Below are 23,941 nucleotides of genomic sequence, written 5' to 3' on the forward strand. Positions count from 1 at the left end.
CCTTCCAGAACCCACCTCAGTCTTTCCTTTGAAGCACTCGGTCTGGAAGTAAAGCCTATTTTAAAACTGATTGTGTTTGGGTTCTACACGTTAGTCTAAACATCCTTTTCAACTCCTGGGCGTCTTTGGTGAAATCCTTGGAGGTTTGTGCTTCTTTTCACTTGCTCTGAACAGCAGCAGATGAAAGCTGTTCTCTCATTTTAAGACGAGGGTTTTGATGAGAATTGTGTAGCTTATATTGTTCTGAATGAGGAACTAATTACCTGTGTTGTTATCATGAATTGCTAATCATCATCGCTATTAGTGGTAGCAATGACTGTAATCCTATACCATCTCTCTCCACCACTTAGCTCKCAGTGGGAAACACTTTTGTCCCTGTTTCAAGGAGAAAACCTAAAACTGCGGAATTTGAATGCTGTGTTGAAGGCTCAGAGCAGGCTGGTTGTAGCTGAGCCTAGGAGCGGGCCCAAGACCAGGAGAAACCTTCCACGATGCTTCTGTCTTGGTGCTTTGCTCTCATCTAGGAATGTTAATCAGAGACCTAGGAGAGAAAGACCGTTTCTTTTTGGTTGCTGTGACACTTTTTAAATTTAAGACTATATTTAAGACTATGGATAAAGTACTTGCAAGGATTTCATTGCATAATAAACTTTTATTGATCCTGATGGTTACTCATGAATTGGCCTTACCTCTTTCCTGCCTGGTAGGCTCTTGAATTTCCCCGAAGTGGTTGTTCTAAGATATATTTAAACTGTAATTTATTTGATCTTTCACCTATTAAAGCGACAAGCAGCAGTCTTGCATTTTTCAAGCTTGAAGCGCAGACTACTCTTGAGAAGAAAAATGCGATACGTTTAGCTTGACTGGTATGGCTTAGGTTTTCCATGATGAACGTCCGTACGTGGATTTCTGGTCGAGCCTGCTGTCTCTGTAGGATCAGCTGTTCATGATGGTCCTGGTGTAACTGAAGTGCATTGTAGGTAGAGTTCAGCTTCCCTATGGCAGGGCTTGCTACCCTGTGTGCAAGACCACAAACCTTCACGGCCTTCTTCCTCCTCCTATTTTCTTGCAGTACTGAAAAGGGAGTGTTTTGGGGCCTTGGAGAGCAAATGGTATTAGAGAGCAAAGGACAAGAACGGGTGACACTTTTTTCAATATTCCTCATTCTAGAGTTGGCTCAAGTGAGGAGGACTGGCTGCAAAGAAACCTATGGAGGAGGCCATATATTTTCTGCTCGGGTTTTGCTTCTGGTGATGAGGGAGTTTGTTAGATGTCCGTGACATAAATAGGAATTATGCTGAATAACTGAAAACTTATTTTGTGCTATCAACAACTCCGTTTGCGATGTTGTTTGCTGTCATTTGGAACTGTCTGAAAACCTTCAACCAAAATATTTATAGATGAAATGTGGTGTTTGGGTGGATTTTTTTCCCACTTTCTTTGAAAACGTTCTGAGAATTTCTTGAAATTCTGTGKTTTTCCCCCAATTGCTTCAAATGAGGTATGCTTTAATTTTTAAATGGTGATGCATACAGTGGAGAAGCATATTTTTATTAGAATATTTAATAAGGAAAAAGAGCCTACTGCCAAGTTTCAGCTTCACCAGATCTCTGGAGATAGTAAGGGGAAGTGTGATGTACTTCCTCACCAAAAAGGCCTTGTGTTAACATCCTCCAGTCTCCGACCTAGGCTGTTTTGCTGGAGCGCTCTGACAGTCAGAAGACACTCGATGGTATCTGCGATGCTGTCTTCTCAACTTGACAGCAGTGCCAAATGTGAGAACCAGAGGCCAAGACCGAAGCTGCTGGGGGCTGTGATGACCCTTTGCTTGGCGCTGGGACAGACCTGTCCCTTCCTGCAGCTGCTCCTGATGGGTGCAGGTAGCTCTAACCTTAGCAGCGTTCTGCACTGGTGCAAAAAGTGCCCGAGTGTTCAGAAACTACTGAATGTAACACAGACTGTTAGGACAGTTTCTGTCTTGTTTCATTACATGCTGAGAGATAAGGTTAAAGAGATAGGTCCTCGTTAGCTTCTGCTTTCCTTAGGCCAGGTTGGGTTTGGAGGGTAGGAAGGGCTCTGCMCTCCAAGCTCTCCCCTGAACGCGCCCGAGGGCCAAGGGAGGCCGTGCTGTGGTCATCTGCTGTTCTTCCTGCGCGGTGCCGTCCTTCATGAACTCCCCGTTGGGCATTGCCTCCCGCTCCCATCTGGCACAGTCCAAGGCTGGGAGCCCTGCCGTGACCCGCCGGTAATGCAGCAGCGTGGCCCCTCCTGCCCCAGCCACGCTCCGCTCCCCCAAATCCGGCAGTTTAAATGCATGCGGTCACCAGGGGCTGCCTCATCTCATTCCTGCTTCTCCAGAGAGAAATCAGAGCTGAGAGGAGGTCTGTGGCCCCGACTGGCAGGCGCTGAACCAGAAATGAGAACATTAGGGAGGAAGAGGGGAGAAGATCAGCATTGCAGCTAGCACGTGCAGGCTCCTCAAGCACGGACAGGACACGTGCTGAATGCCAAGGAGAGGCTCTCTGCTCAGAGCTGGTTTTGCTCTCCTGTCTTTTCAGGATGGGGTCATAGGCTGCGCTGTCAAGTGGGGCACAGGAGACTGGCTGGATGGTGCCAACCCTGATAAGAGTTTGGGTGATGGCAGTTCTYGTATCAGTGGTGATATCAGTGTGCATCTCCATGCTGAGCCAGCTGCTCCTTGCAGTCCCTTCTTCATGGGTCAGAACCAAAACAAGCAAAAGCGTCAGTTTTGAAGRGTGGAAGATGGGCTGTGAATATAAAGCTGCTGCTGGACAATACAGCTCCTTTCYCCCATTTTTTCCTTCTCCCTCCCATCTCTTACTCCTTGCTGGCTTTCATGGAGGAACACGTGGGCGATGGGTGGTTAGCTGGGGTTATGGAAAACACGGCTGTTGAATGAAGGCTTACAAGGAAGGGCCCAGGAAAGCCAGTGTGCCACATGGCAGGGTGAATGAGCCGATGCTGTCTGTAAAGGCAAAAGCCTGGTCCCGCTTTAACCAAATGTGTTAATGGAGCTGCTCCTGCTCTCCCTCCTGTTGAGAATGGGCCTGCAGAGGCAGGTGTGGAGCTCTGAGTGCTGGACGGGCACAGGGCTCTTGCCCGGTGGCTCAGGTGGAACATCAGAGCTTCCTGTGATGACTGGGAGCAGCCCTGGCCTGGGGGCTGCGCTGTGACCTCAGCATCACTGCAAACTACAATGCAGGATGTACACATAGAATATTCCTGCAAAAGCTGCTGAAGGGATTAGATGGTTGGATATTTTTTTCCTGGTTTCTGTGATCTGGTTGCTTTCTGCCTCCCCTCTACAGTACTTTTCTAAGGATTTGTGTCCATATTCTTGCTTTCCGTGTCATTTTGGCACATAGCCAGGTCATTGTTTTTAAGCTCGCCCCAGAGCACCTGGGATGTTCCACCAGCTTAACAAAGTGCCTCTCCTCACCTGCAGCTTGTTTGACTTGTTTATTAAAGTCAGGTTGAAGCTGGGAAAACTCYAGGCTCCAAGCTGGCAAAAAAGGCTGGTGGTGGCTCTGTGGACAGTGATGTTGTGCTCCTACAGGATGGTCTGCAGGGGGGTGATGGTGTTGGGTGGTCCTGGGAAGAACAGRGAACAACCTGGAGTGTCAGAGGTGACTTGGGTTGTAGCACTGCATGGGAGCACCTGGTTGTGCGTCAGGATCTCATGGGACTCAGCGCTGTACGGCCACGGAACAGAAGGATATGTGCGTGTGGCAGCCCTTGGTCCTCCTTCAAGAGGAGAGATACAGAGAAACAGGCAGGGTAGAGTAAAAGAAGCAGCTTGTTGGGCAGTAACACGTACTGTGCTGTGTAATGGTTTCCACTCACTGCTGGTGTTATCAGCTTCAGCGCTTCATAAATACAATCCGTAGGATGAAAGAGGGACTGTGCGTTTTCCCTGACCCTCGGTGACATAAACTTCCTTGTTTTTTTCTTTTTCTTTTTTTTTTTTTCTCTTTCCATCTCTCCATAGTGAATTTGCCAAAGAACGAGAGAGGGTAGAAAATCGCCGAGCTTTCCTGAAACTCCGTAGGCAGCAGCAAATTGAACGGGAACTGAATGGCTATTTGGAGTGGATCTTCAAAGCAGGTAAGGAGAGAGATCTGGTGTCGCTGTTTCAGCGAGTTCTGTGGCCCGGGCAGTCTCGTTTTCGTGGAGAGCTGAGTGAATCCTCAGTGTTGCTGGCCATCAAGTTAAGAGCAAATGGGGATCGGCGAACCCTTGTTGGTTGGGCTGGTTTCTTTTGTGAATACTAGTACACACTAAAGTTGTCTCTGGTTAAGCAGAAATGAAGATGGGTCAACTTTATGGCTGGGATCAAAGTAATTGCCTTAATGCTGCATAATACAAAAAAGGTGATACTGATCCCCACAGGCTGCACAGTGGGAGAACTGTTCCTTAATATGAACATTTATATTTTATTTCCTTTACACAGCTATTTTATGAGCCTCTCTGAGTACTGTTGGCAAATTGCACTGGAGTGTTGCTCCTAGGAGCCACAGAGATCACTTTCATGAAACTTGCTCGGTGGATATTAACATTGCTTTGTAATTATTATAACTGAAAATCGCAGTATATTGCAAACCATAATCAACTTTAACAGACACCTGATGCACTTATTAAATAAAAATAGCATGTTTTTCTTTTCCTGTTTAACTAAGGACAAAGATTATTGATAGCCTTCCTGGATTACAGAGCAGCCGATCTATACCAGCATAACCACAGGGTAGCATCAAGGAAACTTTTGTTGCTTGTTTGCTCCCTGGCTTGCATTTCTGCAAAGCTAAAATGTCTGAGTGCCAGGAGCGGTGAGAGGAATTTCCGGAACTGATATGCAGGTAACTATCTGCAAGCGAGGTCGGCCTCCTCATTGCCTTTTACCAGAGGGGAAGCTGAGTTCCAAGGGTGCAGAGCGGTTTGGTTTGCCTGCAGACAGCCAGCAGACCAGTGCCAGGACTGGGACTCTATGTTGCTCCTAAACTGTGGGCAGGTGTGATGCCAAAAGCCCTATTATCATCCTGGTTTTGCAATCCATATTGRTGCTGGAAGCCTGGTGTAATAAAATGTACTTGTGCAAATCGTGTGCTCGCAGCAGCCAAGTGCACGGGCACAGACATCCTGCTACCGTTGTGCCAACAGGCAGCTCTTTGCCTGGCCTTGCCGCTTCCAGCGTCCGTTCCGTGTGCAGCCCGGGTGCCGCTGTTGGGACCGGCGTTCCTTGTGGCTCCGGCTGCTCCGCCGCTTTCCTCCCAAGCGCTCTGCTCCTCTGCCCTCTGGGGCTCTGTCCTTCAGCCAACCCCCGTGGGAGCGCTGAGCCTCCTCAGGTGGTGGGTGTCTGGACGTGAGTTTTGACAATGTGGCCAGAGCGGAAGAGGGCTAAAGCAGTGCGATGTAAAAAATGAAGGAATAGCAGTGGTTTGTGTGGGGACTTGAACCCATTCTTTCCAGTAGCACTACACAAAGTGACAACTGAGTGCCAGTAGCCCTGGCAGACTGTGATTCATGGTGAGTGTTCAACAGCAACTGCTCTCAATTAGGGAACCTCCCTTTATCTCCCTTTAATTCTGTGGTTCTGTGGGACTATATAGGTTCTATAAGAACCATTTACTTTCCTTCTGTTTGCAATTTGTCTTCTAATTTGCTTGCAGCTTCTGGACTTGCCTAAATTCCAGATCATGATTGCTTCAGCAGCCGGAGCTGAGGAAGCCTTTGTCGTGCATGGGCTCTCCTGCCATCTCGCTTCGAGCACTCCTGTGACTTCTCATCTCTAAATGTGTTTCCCCATGAGGAAAACCAAGATGAGAAGTCCCCTGCAGGGATGTAGGTTGCTCTGAATCCTTTTGATGCCTGTTGCACCCAGAAGAGCTACACAAAGTTCTTTAGCTGAACTTGTCTGAAGGTTGAGCTGCAGAAGTTATCAAAACATACAGCTAAAGGTCTTCTCCAGGCTTTGCATTCCTGTGGGAATGAATGGCTCTTGTGTTTACCCATCTTTSTATTCTATCTAATGCCACAAGATCCAGAAGAATATAGAGAATAGGAAAGTTTATGCAAAATGACTAACTCAAGGAATAATAAGAACATGCTATAGAAGCATTCTTGAAAATACTGTAGGAACGTAACAAAAAACTTCTTCCTTGTACAACTAAATGTTAATAAAAATCAACTTGGCGTAGTTGGTAAATCGTTAAGTATAAAAGGTCATATGAAGGCTATCTAGAACTGAGAAATCCAGAGTTTAGAACCTGGCCACTGAAATTTGGTACTGCATGGCCAAGGGGGATTGGCCATCTCTTTTTAAGGCCAGGATTTAAGCTCTGATTTTGGTGGATTACATGAGTTTTACCTTGTCTTGTAAATGTGGGATGACGGTCAAAGCAAACTGGGGGATGGAGAGGAGCAGTCAGACCTGGTGGCCATGGGTGGAGTTCCACGTATTAACAATTCATTTGATTAAAAATATGTGGTTTTTWAAAACTTTTAAATATACTGCCTTTCTGCTACAGTAAGGCTGTCCTGATGCTGTCATGATGGGMGTTAACAGGACAAACTTTTTATTACTATTCTCTGCCACTGATGTGTTTTTCATCCTATTTTCCCCTCTGAAGAACACAGACCCAGTCTTTTCAATCCCCTCTCTTCTGATAGAAGCCTCTCCAGGTTTCTAATATTTATAGTACCTGTCTCTGAGCATTTTGTTTGTTCATTTTCTTTTCTCATGTATTTTTGATGCAAGGTAGGAAGACAGGAATGCTACATTCCGGTGTTTCATAAAGAGGCTTTTTAATACTTAATCTAGTTCTTTTTGCTCTGTAATATTTTACATATTCTGAGCAGTTGCTGGAGATGGAGAGATTTCCTTGTTCTCAGTAATGCTCAGGTTTATACATCAAGGGCTGTAAGCAATTTATAACCAAGTACAGTACTTGAATAACCAAAATTATTCCTTAATCTGTCCACAATCTTCCATTTCTCATCAATGATTTTAATTTAGCATTGTGCTCAGTGTTTATTGACCACTTTTGAGTGCCTTTAAAGTTTCACAGCCTTCTCTATTTGTACCTGAATAATATTCTGTTGTCTCTAGCTCTGTGTATTGTATCCAGTGGACGCTTCTGATGATAAGATTTGGGGGTTCTCCTTTATTAACCTTTCCCACTTTTTTGTTTTTACTGAAATTGTAGACCGCGCACTCCTCACAATGAGAACCGTGGATCTCTTTGCTCTCTTAAATGCTGTAGGACTTGAGCATGTTCCAAACCTGCACTAATGACTGGTTGCAAAAGACATTTCTACTATAAGAACAAAACTTCTGGAATAACATGGCCCTTGATAACTGACTTATTTTTTTTTTCCCCCTTTATTCTTGTAATACTATAAAACACTATGAAAAGGAAGAAAGAACCACTAAAAGCACCTGTGACATTTTCAAGGATGTGCCTTGAACACGCCAATTCACTGTTGATAAATTGATAGGAATGCAGCTATAGCTGATACAGAAGTCGGTGTGGTTAAGACTTGTTTAAATGTAGATTGCTCAACAAAGGCATATTTGGTCAAAACATTTATAACAAGGTGTTTTAAACCATGACATTCTTAATGTGAGACTATGTGAGTTACACTTTATACAGGAAGTCTTAATTGAAAGAGTACTTAAAAATGCCTTTTTACTGAAGGCATGGAAGAGAAAAGTTAGATTATGCTGAGGTACTGAATTTAGATGTGCCTGGCTTAAAAGAGGAAAGAAGCCACTACCTGACCAATTCCCTTAAAGGTAGAATTGACCTCCTTTCTTGAAATAGGAGGCCAAGCTTGAAGTTTCTGCTTTTACCTGTGTCTCTGGTGCATGATTTCTAGTTTTTTGGCCAAAGCTGAAGAACAAAGGCACAAGGTAACCGGAGGGTTTCAACGTTTTTCAAAGGCAATTTCATGTAAAAATTCCATACACATTTATCTTGAKGCAAAGAATGAGCATGGGAAATTGCAGCCCAGTGGAGCCTCTTTGAGACTGTCAGGAGCACCAGGAACAGAAGAGAGGCCAGGGATAGTCCAGGGCCCTGAACGCTCAATAGTGCGGGATGCAGGTGACGCTCAAGAACCCAACAGCTGACGAAGGAGGGATGACGGCAGTGGCCCCGTAATGCCCATCAGATTCTAGAGGAGCTGCAGGAGGACATGGAAGAGGAAAGCAGAGGTTTAGCAGATGAGGGGGCCTCTGTGTCCACAAGCAAGATCTAGAGGCAAAAAGGAAGGAAACTGTTGAGGCTGAATTCTGATCTGATAGTCGTGCAAGTCTGGAGATGTTTTAAGCTCAGTAAGATTKACAGCAGTGTAAAAGTAGTGTGAATTTTGGGCCAGAAGTAAGGGTTGCATCCTACCATTTCCTGCAACTTGCAGGATGTAGCTCACTAATTCATACAATTCCCATATTGAGAGCCTAAACACTGGCTGTGTACATTGTTTAGAAACAGATTGAATGTATTATTTAGAAACAGACCTGTGATCTTCTATTTTTTTTTTGTTACAGAATGAAACCTATTGTTTTTTTCTCTTTCTCTCTCTCTCTCCAGTAAGTTCCTGTAAAGGGCCACCTCCTCCCACCACTAAAATGAGGTTGATAGGGATGCAGAAGGCAGTGCTTCACACTTAGTCATTTTCTTAGGCATGAGATAACATTTTCTTACCAAATGCCACTTCTTCACTTCAACCAWTATCAAATTCAGATCAAGAAACCCAGTCCTGTTCCTCCTCCTGTGTGCTGAGACAGGGTTTGAGGGTTTGCTTTTTGTTTCATGATTTCYTTTGGCTCTGTGCAAAGGCAATAACAAGTCAAAGTGAAATTGTGCCTTTCAGAGGAATTAAAAATGGTGAAGCCAAGCAATGTAATCCATGGAAATGATTTTAGCCACCATTGCTTTCCTCATTAAACTCCTCAAGCTATAGCAACTATTAGGCTGTCATGCTGCCTTTCTGAAGGAGAAGAGGGGTAACCAGAAGGTCTCTCCACAGAGTAAAGCGCTTATAAGCTCACAGATATTCTTTTGAAGATGTTTCTCTTATCTTACAAGGACATGCATCATTTTGAAAACACTTTTGCTAGGAGACTGAAAGTCTTTCAGTTTGCAGCTAATCAAGTTGCGTGTTTCTTGCATTTTAATTCTTTCCGAGTCCATCTCTTTCACACAGCATTGATTCCGAGTGTCACTTTTCTCCTGGAGTAAGCAATCTTTGGGAAYGTGTTTAACCTCTCTTCTATCTCAGGGTAACATTAATGCCATTCCCTGGAACATCAAAGCTATATGAACCTCAGATTTCAGCTTTATGAGGTGCAAACAGAGAGCAGCAAGCCCTTGACAGGGCTGGAAAAGACACATCAATGAAAGGAAGGACAGTGGTGTGCCTGAAATGACAAGGAGGGGATAATTGCTAGAGAGAGAAAATGGTCTTCTGTGCAGGYGTGATGGAGTCTTCTAATGGATGTTTTTTTATTCACTTTTTGATGCTTTTTTATTCACTTTTTCTTTGACACATCTGTGACTTCAATGGTTAAATCAAGGTTTGTATTTTTTGTTTGTTTTTGTTTTACCTCTGTTGCACTTTTAATGCAAGTTATTTCCTGTAATGTCCTGTTCTTCTGAGCCTACTGTATGCTGTATCTCCATGCTAGAGAGACAGATTTGGCACCGTATTTCTCAGAGGCCTCTCCTGTTCAGCCTCCCAGGTCTTGGACAGTGAGGTGAATTGAGAACTGGCTGGACAGCAGAGCTCAGAGGTGGTGATAAATGAGACCAAGTCCAGCTGGAGGCCTGTGGCCAGTGGTGGCCACCAGGATCACTTCTGGGCCCAGTGCTGTTCAACTTGCTCATCAGTGACTTGGATGAGGGCACAGAGTGTACGTTCAACAAGTTTGTGGATGATACCAAGCTGGGTGGAGTGGCCAACACTCCAGAGGGACCTGGACAGGCTGCAGAGTTGGGCAGAGAGGAACCTCATGAGGTTCAACAAGGACAAGTGCAGGGTCCTGCACCTGGGGAGGAATAACCCCAGGCATCAGTACAGATCAGGGGTTGACCTGCTGGAGAGCAGCTCCACAGAGAGGGACCTGGGAGTCCTGGTTGACCACGATTAACCAAGTTAACCATGAGGCAGCAGGGCCGTCATGGCCAAGGAGGCCAATGGGCTCCTGGCTGCATCAGGAGGACGTTGGCAGCAGGGCTGGGAGGGGATCCTGCCCCTCTGCTCAGCTCTGGGTAGGCCAAACCTGGAGCACTGGGGCAGCTCTGGGCTCCCCAGGACAAGAGGGACGTGGAGCTGCTAGAGAGGGGCCCAGCGGAGAGTGACAAAGACGATGAAGGGACTGGAGCATCTGTTGCACAAGGAAAGATTAAGTGAGCTGGGCCTGTTTAGCCTGGAGAAGACTGAGAGGAGACCTCATGAGTATGTACAAATACCTGAGGGAYGAATGTAAAGAAGATGGGGCCAAACTCTTCTTGATGGAGGCCAGTGACCGGACAAGGGGCAATGGGTACAAGTTGAAACACAGGAGGTTCCATCTCTACATGAGGAAGAAATTTTCTTCTGTGAGGATGCCAGAGCCCTGGCATAGGCTGCCCATGGAGGTTGTGGAGTCTCCTTCTCTGGAGATCTTCTAAACCCGCCTGGATGTGACTGGGTGCCCCGTGCTCTGGGTGTCCCTACTGGAGCAGGGAGGCTGGACTAGATGATCTCTAGAGGTGCCTTCCAACTTCAGCCATTCTGGAATGCTCCGTTCTGTTTTACTTTTTCCAGCACTGGTTTCTTCCTTTGCAGGAGAGTGTAAGATGAGGTATACAGCAACAGAAGATGGTGGAAAAATGGTCAGGGGGTGTGTCACATATACACTGCACTGCTTAAGCTGTGGTGGCCCAAAATTCCTCCTGAGAGGAACTTGGCCATGGATTTTATTTGGATTAAGATTTTGGCCCAGTGGTTGTCTGGTGATGTTTTGTCATTTGTGGTGTGTAAAGCATGGCTGACATGCAACRGCTTGTTGTGCTTGTTCTACTCTGTGCAGTAACCTGCAGTTCCAGCTCTAGGCTGAATCTTGATTTTATTGCCTGAAACGGAAAAGTTTTAACTGAACTGGAGCATCTTTCACTCCTTAAGTAATAACTCCAAGGTGGCTGAGCAAGAGCTCCAAGTCCTCTGTAGAGCTGGGTCTGAAGAAGGGTTCTTGCTCTCCAGAAATTCCTGATGGGTGATAGCTGAGGGTAGAAACTRGAAGAGATGGCTCATTGTGAAGAGGGAAATCGTGGAGGACCCGCTACAGTCTTCCAGTGGTTTGACTGACTTCCCTTGTGCAAGAGGGGCACCGTGCACAGAACACCGTTCTGTGAACCTCTGCTTCGTCCCCTGTGGAGGCTCAGTGTAACGGGGTGATACAACAGGAGGAGGCTGGTGGCACTAGGAGCAAACATCTGCCTGCTTCATCCAGCTTGGGTTGGTTGGGGATGGGAATGGGAGAAACTTGAAGCTGAGCCTCCCTCTTTTTCCTTTTACAGAAGAAGTGATGCTGGCAGAGGAAGACAAGAATGCAGAAGAGAAGTCTCCTCTGGATGGTAGGTTGCTTTGCTGTGCAGTTGTCCTGTGCTCTGTGAGAGGTTTATGTGCTGTACGCTGACCTGGTTTTCCGTGGAAACCAAGAGAGTGTGAGGACCATGCTCCTGCATGCGCTTGGAGTAAGCTGGGCTGAAGAGTCCCTTTTCTTGGGTCTTTGGAGGTTCTAGGTGGATATGAGCAGTTATGAGACCCATCGTGTTGGGATGGGGGGTCTGCCAGAGTCCCTGCGCTGTCTGTGGGGCTGCACCATGATCGGGGCACCTGCGGGACGCGTCCGCTCGCAGGCTGTGGAGGGGATAGGCCTCAGTGGATGCCAGGAGAGAAACCCACGAGCACCGAGAAGGCAGGGCTCTAACTCAAGGTTTCCAAAAGGATTTGGCTGAGACAAAGACTTGAAGACCCCTGTTACCTGTAAGCAGTAAGACATAACAGGGTGTGGTGATCCTGTTTCAGGACGTGTGACCCCAGCGCTCAGGATGACTGGAGGTGCTAAGCGTTGAGGCAGGTGCCAGGAGAACATGGCCACGGTTCTCCCTGCACCTCGAGACTGCTGAGCTCTTAGGATGTGACAGTCAGTCAAAGTTCAGTTAAAGATTCTTCCCTCTCCCTTTTCTGACCATCTTTCGTCCTCCCATGTCTCATCCTTTCCCCTCCCCTCCCCGTCCCCCCTCTTTTTTTTTCTCCTCCCATTCACTGTCAGGGAGGGCCGCCTCGGAAGGGCCGATTCAACAAGGCACGGCACCGGCAGAGACTAGCAGCGGCAGCAGCTACAACAGTGAGTGGATTGCAAATCACCAGGGGCCCGGGCGGCCCCGCGGGGCACCAGTGCTTCCCCGCGGGCCCAGGTCGCTAGTGACTGCTCCGCAGTCCTGCTGCGCGCGCCTGGTGCGGCCGCCGGCCCACAGGGACCCGGGCGCGGACGAGCCGGGCTGCCAAGGCCAGAACTGCAGCTCGGCGCCTCTCTGTGCGTGTGTGCGTGTCTCTGTGTGTGCCAGGGGGGAAGTCTTGTCTCGCGTGGGGCTGTAGCCAGCGCTTCCAGCCTGTCAAGTGAGAGCAGGATCTGGAGGACCAGTCTGGGAAGCCTGGTGGTGTAAGCAAGCTAGAGGTGGGCAGCCGTGGGGTAGCCATAGCCATGGAATGAAGGCTCAGCTCTATCAAGGCTACTTCTATAGGAGAGGCTAAACAAGCCCGGCGGTGTACCTAGCCTTGAGGCTGACTGGCATGGAGCAGTCCACGTCAACGCTAGTGAACTGTCTTGGTCACCAGAACAGTTGGGTATTGCATTCAAAGTGCCCGAAGAGATTGCTCCTGGCACGCTCCAATTGCTCAACTACAGGAGATTTGTGGGAAGAAGGTAAAGGGAAGAGTGTTCAATTCATCCCAGGGAGTGCTGTAATACTTCAATATCAGAGACCAGAGCTGGTTTTGTCCCAGTGCTTAGGATGGTCCAGGACATGCTGGAATTTAGTAGGACAGCCGCAGCCTCATGGACCCCAAAGTTGGTATTGCTGGGACCAAGGGTTAGCCAACTGTTGGGTGGGAGAAGAACAAAAGAGGTTATTTACAAAAAAAATGGATCCAGATCTTAGGTTCAGTGTGTCCTCTTTGAGCCTGGAGGCCTCTGAACCTGGATGCTCTTGGAGGGATATCAGCAGAAAGGCCGGCCTTAGATGCTGAGGAAAAGTGCAGATGCTTCTCTGAAGGTAGAGAGATTCGAGTGGAGTGAGGGGCTTCCCCCAGAGGAACCTAAACTCAAGGTAGTTGCTCCAGAGTGAGTGGATTTGCTGTGTGTGACTACTAGACAGTAGGTATCACCACACCATGGGGTGTCTTACTGCTGATAGCGTATGGTGCTTAGTTACTGTATGTTTATAAGCTGTTAGAAGGCTGTATCAACATATTTCTGATAGTTCTCAAGGTTTGCAGGTAGGTGGTCATGGGCACAAAGTCCCCAGCGTTCCTGGCGTTGCCTCTCGTGCATCCTGGATGAAGCAGCGCAGACCCTTCTGAGTCTAAGGGTGCAGTTCACTTTTCCCTTTCTAGTAAAATGACGTAGTGATGTTTGCCTTCCTTACAAAAGATGCTGTTGGACAAAGTGTGTTTTCAAAGAGCTGTGACATCCCCTGAGGGAAGGAATCGTACAGTGGGTGCTGTTAAGAACGTGTTCAGTGATTTGTAGGAGTTGCTTTYAACATAGCATCTTTGCTGCTTAGGGCATTGCGATATGGTGGCCTGTACAGTACAGAACACAGTAAATGGTGATTTCCTAATGCTGCACACTGTAAACAGCATTAATGTTCTTAATGGATAGCAGCGCTCATGTCATAACTCACTGGGGTTCAGAATCACTCAGTGACCTTCAGGCCTCTCTTCTGTGCTAAAAGGCCCAGCAGCTTACAGCAATTTCCCCCACCTTTCTACATTTGCTGGGCTGAAGTATTAAGTGCACAGAATTCTGCCTGGAAAACCTTCAAGGATCTAGAGGGTTCAATTAAAAATGACCCTGACGTGGAAGCACGTGGAGGCCCTGCAAGGTTGTAGATTGAATGAAGTGCTGCAGCTTACCCTTGTAAGGCAGCTTCAGGCAGCATTGGGAAGTAAATGCTGGCCCTGGAGAGTGGAGTTGGGGGGAGAGAGAATCCCCYCTGAGTGCTCACGGGGTTTCTCTCTTTAATTTGTGCACAGTGTTGAAAAGAGCTGCGATAAAGAAGAGCAAAAACGACCTGATTCATGCTGAAGAAGGTGAGGACCATTTCACAGACATTTGCTCCGTTGGTGAGTACTGGCTTCGCATTCCCCTAGGTTAGATCTCCAGCTAAATGTGTTCGTGTTCTGCTTCCTCTGGGTCCTTGCCTGTTCCAGAAGCTGCGGTTTTGGGCCCAGAACAAGTGCATCAGAGCTCTCTTCTGGCTTTCTGCAAGCCACATGCAGCTTCATTGCAGGAAGAATTATSACTGCTTTTTCAACCACAGTTGACTTCCCAAAGCAAGGGGCATCATGGCCTGACTCCTTCACGCTGCCAGCTCAGCTATTGCATGTCGCACTGTTGAGAGCCCTGCCAGAGTGCCTGGAGAGTCTGTGCTGTGCTGGGCATGCTGTCAGCCTGTTTGGAACATGCTCATATATGCTAATGAAACCCAAATGTGTCAGATGATACCGTAAAGCCTCATCTGTTGCAGGGAGCAGAGGARGTGGACAAGCGCTCAGTCACATCTGTCACTACTGCTCAGTGCGCAGTTTTGCTGACCTTGTTCAGGGAGTAGTTTAGGGAAATGCTGGGCACTGGTTCTGTGCTGGTTCTGCAGTGCTTGCCTTGGAAGAGAGATGAACACCTGCATGCGTGTTGTTGTGGGCATATCTCTTAAGCAGTCTGTGTGTGACTCCTGGTGTGAATTTGGCATCCTCCTCCCTGGAGAATAACTGTGTGCCAGGAAGAGGTTCTGCTTGTTCTGCAGTTGACAGCCAGCCAGCTCCCTTCTGAAACGATGGCAGGTAGAGAGCAATGAGGTGGATCTGGAGTCTGCGAGGAGAGACAGGTTCTCATGCAGTATCCTGCCTGAGGGCTTCGGACACAAGTGGAAGAAAAGCCTCTTCACTGAGAGAGTTTTTTTTTTAAATTTTTTTTTTTTTGAATACTTGCTGGCTGGGGACACATCTTCCTGATTGCTTGTCAGTTAGTTATTTTTCCTACTGCTATCCCTGTGGCAGAGATGTTGTTTGAGTCTGTATTTTGTTTTGCTGCTGAAGCAGCAGATGTTGTCATTTAGCTTCCAAAGAAATATCTTGGCACCCTGGTAACCATGAAGCCTCAAACTTGGAYGGGTAAGGGGAGCAGCACAAAGAGCACATTTGAGAGGACATGTCCATGGATGCAAGAATAACTGCCTCAAATGTAGTCCCTTAACCTTTTAAGGGTCTACAGTTRGTGTTGCAGGATATTTTTTTTTCTTCCTTTGAATTCAGATTTGATCAAGGGAAATGAAGTTTACTCATGATGTTACTGACAGCACCTCCTGCTGTTGAATTGCCACAATACCCCAAACCATGAGCAGGTTGCAGATATTGTGGCAAAACTCCAGATGCTTCTGTGAGAGGTTTGTTGCTGGAAGAGGGAGAAACTGCAGCAGCTCTGTATGCTTTGGATTTGTGGTGTTTACCTCTKAGGGGCCTGGGCCCCTGCACTGATAACGAGAAATGGTCATCTTAAAACATGTGCTTATGGCTGCAATAATGAGAAGATCTTTGCATTCACATCCCAGTCCCTCCAGGCTCTGGGCACCCACGATGCACAAACAGATCTTCAAACCTAGCATTTCAGGTGGCCACGGATGGTGGAGCATCTGGATTTATGGATAATGTGATGCAGAGCTGGGAACTGCCTTGGGAGCATATGGCAGAGAAAAAAACAGCAGTGCTTTCCACCTTCTGCGAGTGGTTCAGCCACTTAGGAAAAGTGTTGTTGATTATGATGCATGGAAAATGGCAGAAAAGAAAGGAATACAGCAGATACTTCTGCAGGCTCCTGAAAAAAAACTCTGCATAATACAAACAATTAGATCATATGGGCAATTATGCATAAAGAATATGTTTTTGAGAAAAGATTTTTTTTTGGATGGCTTCCTTGTGCTGTAATGTCTTGCTGATGGGAACACAAGGACTGTGGAAGAACTAACAATATAATTGCTGAGCGCAAAGTCAAAATGCAGACAGTGGTAGATACTTCAGCAGGTCTCTTGCTGGCTGTTGCCTGAATACATCGCTCATTAATTCAAACGCAAATACCTCCATGAGCCTTATAATTGCACTATAAAGCTTTACAGTGGTAAACACTTTCCTGGGTGTTTTCTGGGTTTATTCTTAAAATTTGTTCTTTTCTTTCTTCCCAGCTCTCAGCTTCTCTGCACTAATAAACTAGCAGCAATAGATGCTGGCCCCTTTTGGCTTTCCACACTGCCCCGRTGGGTTATGCCTTCCCATCAGTGTTAGATGCCCAATGTGCCTCTGATGGCTTTCCAAAAAGGAACAAAATTCCCTTCTATGAATGTTCAGCAAATCCTTCTGCTCCTGATGTCTTTCTGACCAGCATATACCCCACCTTGTTTTCTCTGGTATGACTAACTCAGATTTAGAGCAGCTTAGATACTGAGTGTGGCTTACTGTTCTTTACTTAAGATCAGTATTTAGCTAAGAGGTATAAAGGCAGCAGGTTTTTCCCATGCACATGAAAGAGTATAGAATTGGCTTAAATTTCTGAGAAGGCTTTACCTGCTGAACATGATTATGATGCTGATGCTGCTGGCATCTTAACCGCTCATTAATTTTGTTGCCTTCAAGCAATAGATGAGCATTGCCTTTAAACAAATATATATAAAACCTATAAAGAAAGGGTTATGAAACCAACAGAGCAACGATACATAGATTTTTTTTCTTTATTCAATGCCTGGCCAGGCCAGCGCTGTGTTTGTGCTGTCGCACAGCCCGTGGAGCAGGCACATGTGATGAGGTGTGGAGCTCTCTGCTGTGGACATGTGTGCAGAGAGCTCCTGTGCGTAGCTCCAAGGCTGGAAGAGCCTGTTGGTATCATGTCTGGATGTTTCTTCCTTTCTGTGGGTACTGCGTTTGATGCTAAGTGCAGGATGAAACGATAAGGTGAAATTCCCACCCTTCTGTCCTTGGAAATGATGAAATGTAAGCAAGTGTGCTCAAGAATTTGGCTGCTACATTGAGAACGTTTTATTATGTCACTCGGCCATCTTCAAGGACAGACAGTGTAAATCAYGAGCTCCCGTGGTGCCCAGACCCAGCGAGTGCAGTGTGTATCCTGCTCAGCCCTACCTGCTGGGAAGGTGACCATGGGGAAGGGCAGTAGGAAAGCTTGGCACGAGCCACGGGGAGACAAGGCTCGGCAGCTGCCTCTGCGGGATGCACGTGCGGTGGGAACAGGAGTGGGCAGCCTGCAGCAATGAGGATCTGCCCTGCTACAGAGCAGCTCCACCTGATGCATRTGTTTATTACTAATATGAGCTGAATTGTCCTGCCTCAGCACTGGCCAGAGATTGCTTTTTCATCATTTGTTTCAACAATGCCTGCCACCTCAGGAGAACTTGCATTAGAAATGATCTCTCCTATCAGCATCCTATCATTAAAACTTTTGACTGTATTCCAGGATTTCAGACTAGGCTTGAAGTRTTGCTCATACAGGCTGACTTGTTATAAATGAGTAGCTGTGCCCAGAGTGTGGTAGATGGAGGCAGATTGAGCCCCATTCCATGGAGATGCATGAAGTGGGAGAGGGGAATAAGGGCATTTCTTTTCTTTTAGCAGTGGAAGGCCTCGATTGTGGCCTTGTGCTCAGGGCAGGGAAGGTAAGGACTGGCTTACTGGTGCCAGTAACTTTTTACCGAGTTCCCTGAAACTCAAGAGGAAAGCCAGACTTCTTCCCTTCTGGATAGGTGATGCCACTGTCATGGAGTTGTGTTCATTTGCTCTCTACAGGATCACTACTGAGCTGTTCTCTTTGCCCTGGGTAGGGAGTGATGGGGAGCCAGGACAAACTTGTGTGCATTTTTGACAACAGGAGGGGATTTCACAAGCCCTGGTGCCCTGTGGTGCCTTGAGGTGCTCCCGAGCAGTGGCCACATGGTGCTTCGTGTCAGCACCCCGACATGCAGCGTAGCTGACTGGGATCTCACCGTGTTCCAGAYCATGGTGGGGGACCACAGGGCCTGTTGCTTTCCGTTGCTCCAGTTAACAAGGAGCTCAAACTTTACAAGTCACTGACGTGTTCAAGGGGTTGGATGCACAACTTTTGATGGCAGAGCTGGGCACCAGTTCAAAAYGTTTTGAAATCCCAGCCTTTATGATGTGTTTGCAAGCAAGACCTCCTGGTTCAGTTCCTTCAGTGTGTCCAGCTTTCTGCTCAGCAGCACATCTGGGCTGGGGAGCCAGGGTTTGCGTGGCYCATGAATCTCCTCCTCCCTCCCATGCGCCCACACACGTCATGGTGACGGCTCTTTGTGTCCCCCAATGCCCAGGGTCTCCTTTCGCCCGTGCGAGCTTGAAGAGCGGCAAGACTGAGAGCTCTTCTTACTTCCGGAGAAAAGAGAAGATGTTCCGCTTCTTCATCCGGCGCATGGTGAAAGCGCAGAGCTTCTACTGGGTCGTGCTCTGCGTGGTCGCCCTCAACACGCTCTGTGTTGCCATGGTCCACTACGATCAGCCGGAGAAGCTCACCACTGCTCTCTGTGAGTACTGGCCATCGTCCCACCCCTTCTCAGGGGTGAGAAGGCACATCTATCTATGCTTTCACATGTCTATTCTGTCACATCCTCCTCACCTCACTGACTAAGGTCTCTCTTTGCAGCTTCCTGTGGCTTGCCCAGCGGAACTGCACATGTATTAGTGAGCAGTTCTAGTAACTCAACATTAAACATTCCAAAAAACCCATCCTAGGACACAATAGTGGTGTGAGATAGTATGGGAATGTTACCTTAGGCTTAGCCAAAGCTTCAGTTCCAAGCACGTGTAAATCTTGTAACCCTGTAGGAGGATTTGTTATAAAGCAGGTGTTGTAAAAGGAGGGGAAATGAATGTGTTTTGGTAAATGCAGGTTTCTCTGACTTATCGGTAGCTGTCCAGGGAACTGCAGAATTCACGGCACTTTGCAGCTGATCTGCCTCTGTGGATGGTCTGTGTTGCGGAAATTCATAAATCTCTGCCAGCACTGATGACACTGGCACAAAAGTATGTGCAGTGGCCACTGTTGCTTGGTAGGAAAGCAATCTATAATGCTTACATAACCTTGAATTATTTCAGTACACTTTCAGCAATTATTGTCATTTTCCTTAAAAGGCTTTCCTCTACAGAGTACTTTACTCTTTTTTTCTGATAACTGTATTTTCCATAATAATGATCCATGATCAGATGGGATAAATGTCATGATGCCCTTCTGTGAAAAGTTGTGCAGTACTGAAAAAAGTAAGAACATACTTACACACCAAGCAGATAACTTGTGCAAAAGCTTTGTTTTAGCTTGGTATCTGCAGTGACCTATCAGTTCAGGCTTCAGGTAAGTGCTTTTGAAGTATATATTTTTTGACTGAATATTGTTTTGTCCTATAATGGTCAGTGGGCACAGCYTTTCGTGGTTTAGATCTTTCACATGTCGCAGCCTTGCTCACCAGACCTTCCTTAACAAAAGCTGGAATGGGAGGTGTACAGCCTTTTGTATTTCAATGAAGTTGTAGGTTGTGACTTCCTGAGCTGGAAGACTGGAAGTTTATATAAACTGAGATTATTAAGAGTATAGTGACACTGGGAATGGGACACAGCAGTTCTTTCCTCCCAAAGGAAAGGAAGGGAAGGGCTGGAGGGCTTGTTTCTGGAACAGCTGGCCTGGATCCTAATAGGATCAAATCTTTTGTCCGGCACTTGGTATTCAGATGTGCCTAATTCAAAATTTGTCAGGCAAAGATTCTAAAGCAAGAGAAAAGGAGAAAATACTCCAAATATTTTAAGCTGACTTAAAAACAAACAAACAAAAAAAAAAAAAAAAAAAAAAAGCAAAATCGGTGGCTTAAAGATACTAAACTATCTAACTTTCATTTATTTCTAGATAAAATAGATGGTTAAATATTTCCTGCTTGTTATACTCAGGTCTAATCTTAATATAAAGAGGGAGATTTTTAAGTACTTTTTTTTTTTTTAATACAAACCCAAAAGATCAAGCCTACTAGTTGGTCTGACTTCAAAATTGTCCCTGTTAATGTTTGCTGAAATACTTAGTATCAGCAGGTAACTGGAGCAGTAGTGAGAGATGCATAAAAAGGAAAGAAATTCCTTTCAACTCTTTCTATTGCAAGATTTAATTTTAAAAGGGAGACCACACAGAAAAATCCATCATGTGTATTGATTTTCTAAATAAAYAGAAGAAATAATAAGCTAGATTGACAGAGTAATTAGAAGTTTGAAACTTAGGATTTCTTCTTGAATTAGATCTAAATGTCTTAGACTTTTAAGTCTTTCAGCTCAAAGAAGACTTCAACTTTCTGAACTCAGTTTTGGGGACACCTTATGGAGTAACTTTCCTATGAGAAGGTAAAGAAATCTGTGAGTCAGCAGTATGTCTTCCAGTGCTCATATGAGAGTTGGAAGGAGCGTTTTAATTGATTAGAATTAAATGTACATCTCTGCAAGGGCACTACATCTAGAATACAAGCTGTAAACTCTCCACCCAGCTCATCTCAGTGGAGGATATGAATAGGAAAGGTTGAATTATCATTGTGTCTTTGAACCATGTGTTCTCAGGATTTAAATATCAGTATTATCCCAGTGAGAGATGTTCTTTCATGGTGTCTCTCGTTTGTCCCGTTCTGCCCTGTGTGTAGCTTGCTCTTGTTGCACTGACATTGTCTGTTAGACTTCGGTAAGGTCTCTGCTGGTGAGGCAGCACCTGGGGAGGCATTTCACAAATTAACCCCTGGGGTCCAGKGAAAGAAATGCTGGTTAACCAGTACAGGTGTGCACTGGTGGGAGCAGTACTGGACATGGTGTGGGGTGACACACACATAAAAGCTGGGAGACGTTTTTTAAGACCAGAAGTACCATGTATTTGCTTTGATTACTCTATAGCGTAGTAAAATGAAAAGGCTGAGAAGATACCTCTTTAAAAGAGGCAAAATTCAAAAAAAAAAAAAAAGAAAAAAAAAGAAATGATTTGCAAGTTAAACCTCTTAAATCACTAGTGCCTCAGACTTCCAGACACTCCTGACATTTCAGGATGGTAAGCTGTAGTATTAGTATTTAGACCTGTCTTTTCACTGGTCATGTCCTGGAGGTCTCTGGCCAGCTTCCTGGGGTAACTCTCAAGATGTGTTCTCTCCTAAAGGTTGTAGTTGAATGCGGGGACTATTTTATGCCTAGGATATGTGTGACTGTCCATATGAGTGGTTATTTTGCTATTGCTCTGTGTGGTCTCTCTCACTCCTGCATATGCTGGGCTGCCACCAGCTTGGATCCCTGCATCCAATACATTTTTGTGAACAAGCCCGTTGGTGGCATAGCCCTCAAGAAGAGCTCCTTGAAAGTCCTGTTCTGTCCAGGATTCATTCACAAATCCATTAGATATGGGTAGAACAAGATACCATTAAAATATGGGGTGTTAAGCAGCTCTTGGAAATTCTTGGTAAAAGCCTTTCACTGTAAGAGTGGCAGACTTTAAAAAATAGCTTTAAAGTTAATCCATGAAGAGTGAACCTCGCTACAGAGGAACAGGACTTGGGTGTCAGAGCAAGAGAAACGTAGCTGTTCCTGATTATATTGTTAGATGGAGGATGCTTCTAATTGACCTAGTGGGGAGTTTAGTGAGCTATAGCAGTGGGAGAGAGAGGAGTGGAGGGATCCACTAAACCCTGGAACTCTACCAGGCACCTCTAATTCAATTATACCTGTCCCTCTGGGCAAGCATTTAATTACATTACAAATTAATTTTACTTAAACAATGGCTAGTAAAAGCCTACAGGCTTGCATTGATTTTACTTTTCCTTCCTTACTCTTTTCTTTTAATTTTTCTGTTGTTGAATCATTCTGATTGGCTTTCCCTGCTTGATATTTCATTTTTCTGCAGCTGCTTTGAAAAATGAATTTAGAGTTTTCTAAAGCTAGGAGCTTTAGAAGAGGACTTGGAATTTGTTTAGTTTCACYGGACAGCTGTGTTTCGCCTTCATGAGAAATTCTTTGAATTCTCAGGGTAGGGTGAATAGCAGAATACACATTATACCCTATAATCATTCCCAAATTAGTTTGGAGAACTCATTCTCCTCCTCTGCATGGAAAGGACTCCGGTGCCATTATCATGCTGCACTTCGATGCGTGGCACATTCTGTTCTCTAAATCATGGACCTTTGGTTGCACAAGTTGCATTTGTCGATAGTTGTGTGTCTTTCATACAGCCACCAATGATCACCATTTGTTTGCATTAACTTTCACCTTTGCTGTTATTCTCTGAAAAGAAAAGCTTCTATCAGAAAATAGCTCTTTAATCTAGCAAGAGAAGCATTGTTGAGGTGCCATGGCAGTGAAGATGTGCCTTCAACAGTGAAGATGCAAACCACTGAAAYCAGTTACCAGGGCATGCAGTAGAGCTGCAGCCTCCAGGGGTTTCCAGTCAATGCTGTCTTTTAAAAACATCTGCTCTATAGTCTGAACAGGACATGAGCATGGTGTAGAAACGGCCACATGTGTGTCTATGGCATGGGCCATTCAGGAGGCTACTGGAGGAGGACAGTTGTTCTCCTCCACTCTGACCACAGCTAAAGCCCTGAAAGCTGCCTGGGATGGAAKGAGGCTGGAACTGAAGTAAGTTGTCTGTCCAGTGCTGGATTTAGGCGTGAGCTGGGGAGGTTTTACAGTTTGATGAAGCTTCTCACCTAGGAGGAAGGAGGCCTCGTCAGGCTTCCCCTTTCTAGGGCTGCCCTCAGTGAAGAGCTTCTCCAGTTCACCTGGCTTCTAAAATTGTAGTTATRTAAAAACATGATCCAGAACATCTCCTTGCTGATAAGCGCAATATTTGAAACAATATTTTGTCCATTAAGGCCTGAGAACCTCTCCCCRGTGTGCTGCTCTATGCTGAACCATGTGTTTTATGCAATTAGACCTTTTTGATGATACTGTGCTTGCCTTTGAAGTAGATAGCCAGCTCCCTCTGGATTTAAATATGCAGCATTTGCAATTGAGAGGAAAAGGCTTTCTGAAAGAAGTGTATTTATTTATATCTGCTGAACGTTTCATGTCTACTTTGTTGGAGAGGACTAAGTTAAAGGCACTCCTCCTGGTTGAGGTTAATGTACTGGGGAAGAAGATGGGGAAAAAAAAAAAGAGCAATAGTCTCAGCACGTGTCCCGAGTGATATCAAACTTGGAGGCAATGCAGAAATTGAATTAATCCATTGATGACTGACAAGAAAAAAAAAAAAAGCCACTAAGTATCTAATTCAAATGTATGGGGCAAAAAGGATGCCACCATGGCCTTTGCCAGTAGTACAAATTTTAAATTAAATTATTTGTGTCAAACATTTTTTTTCCTTAAATCACATTACAAAATGATTCTGTTTAAGGTAGATTAAATTACATGTGGGATCTGAATACCATGAAGTCCAAACAGCAAAATTGTATTTTCAATTACTTGGGTAGGACCATGTCAGAAGAAATCGAGTTTCTGATCTATCAGCTGGCGAAGCTGATTCATCCTGAGTCAATTCCTTCTGGCCAAGGTGTTGAGCATGTTCATGTCTTCCTTGCTCCCTTGCCTC

The 23,941-nt window shown here is 45.8% G+C and overlaps 1 protein-coding gene across 1 annotated transcript in view; it reads left to right on the forward strand.

Moving 5' to 3' along the window:
* Positions 1–23,941, forward strand: part of CACNA1B (calcium voltage-gated channel subunit alpha1 B) — a 253,389-nt gene that overhangs the window by 123,737 nt on the left and 105,711 nt on the right. The window contains exons 8-12 of the mRNA XM_026049162.1: positions 4,010–4,125; positions 11,577–11,633; positions 12,335–12,409; positions 14,320–14,409; positions 18,669–18,878. Of these exons, the coding sequence (XP_025904947.1) occupies positions 4,010–4,125; positions 11,577–11,633; positions 12,335–12,409; positions 14,320–14,409; positions 18,669–18,878 (548 nt within the window). The remainder of the gene's footprint in view (positions 1–4,009; positions 4,126–11,576; positions 11,634–12,334; positions 12,410–14,319; positions 14,410–18,668; positions 18,879–23,941) is intronic.

Source organism: Nothoprocta perdicaria, unplaced genomic scaffold (assembly GCF_003342845.1).
Source record: "Nothoprocta perdicaria isolate Ctin4 unplaced genomic scaffold, notPer1 scaffold_6, whole genome shotgun sequence".
NCBI classification, from domain to species: domain Eukaryota; kingdom Metazoa; phylum Chordata; class Aves; order Tinamiformes; family Tinamidae; genus Nothoprocta; species Nothoprocta perdicaria.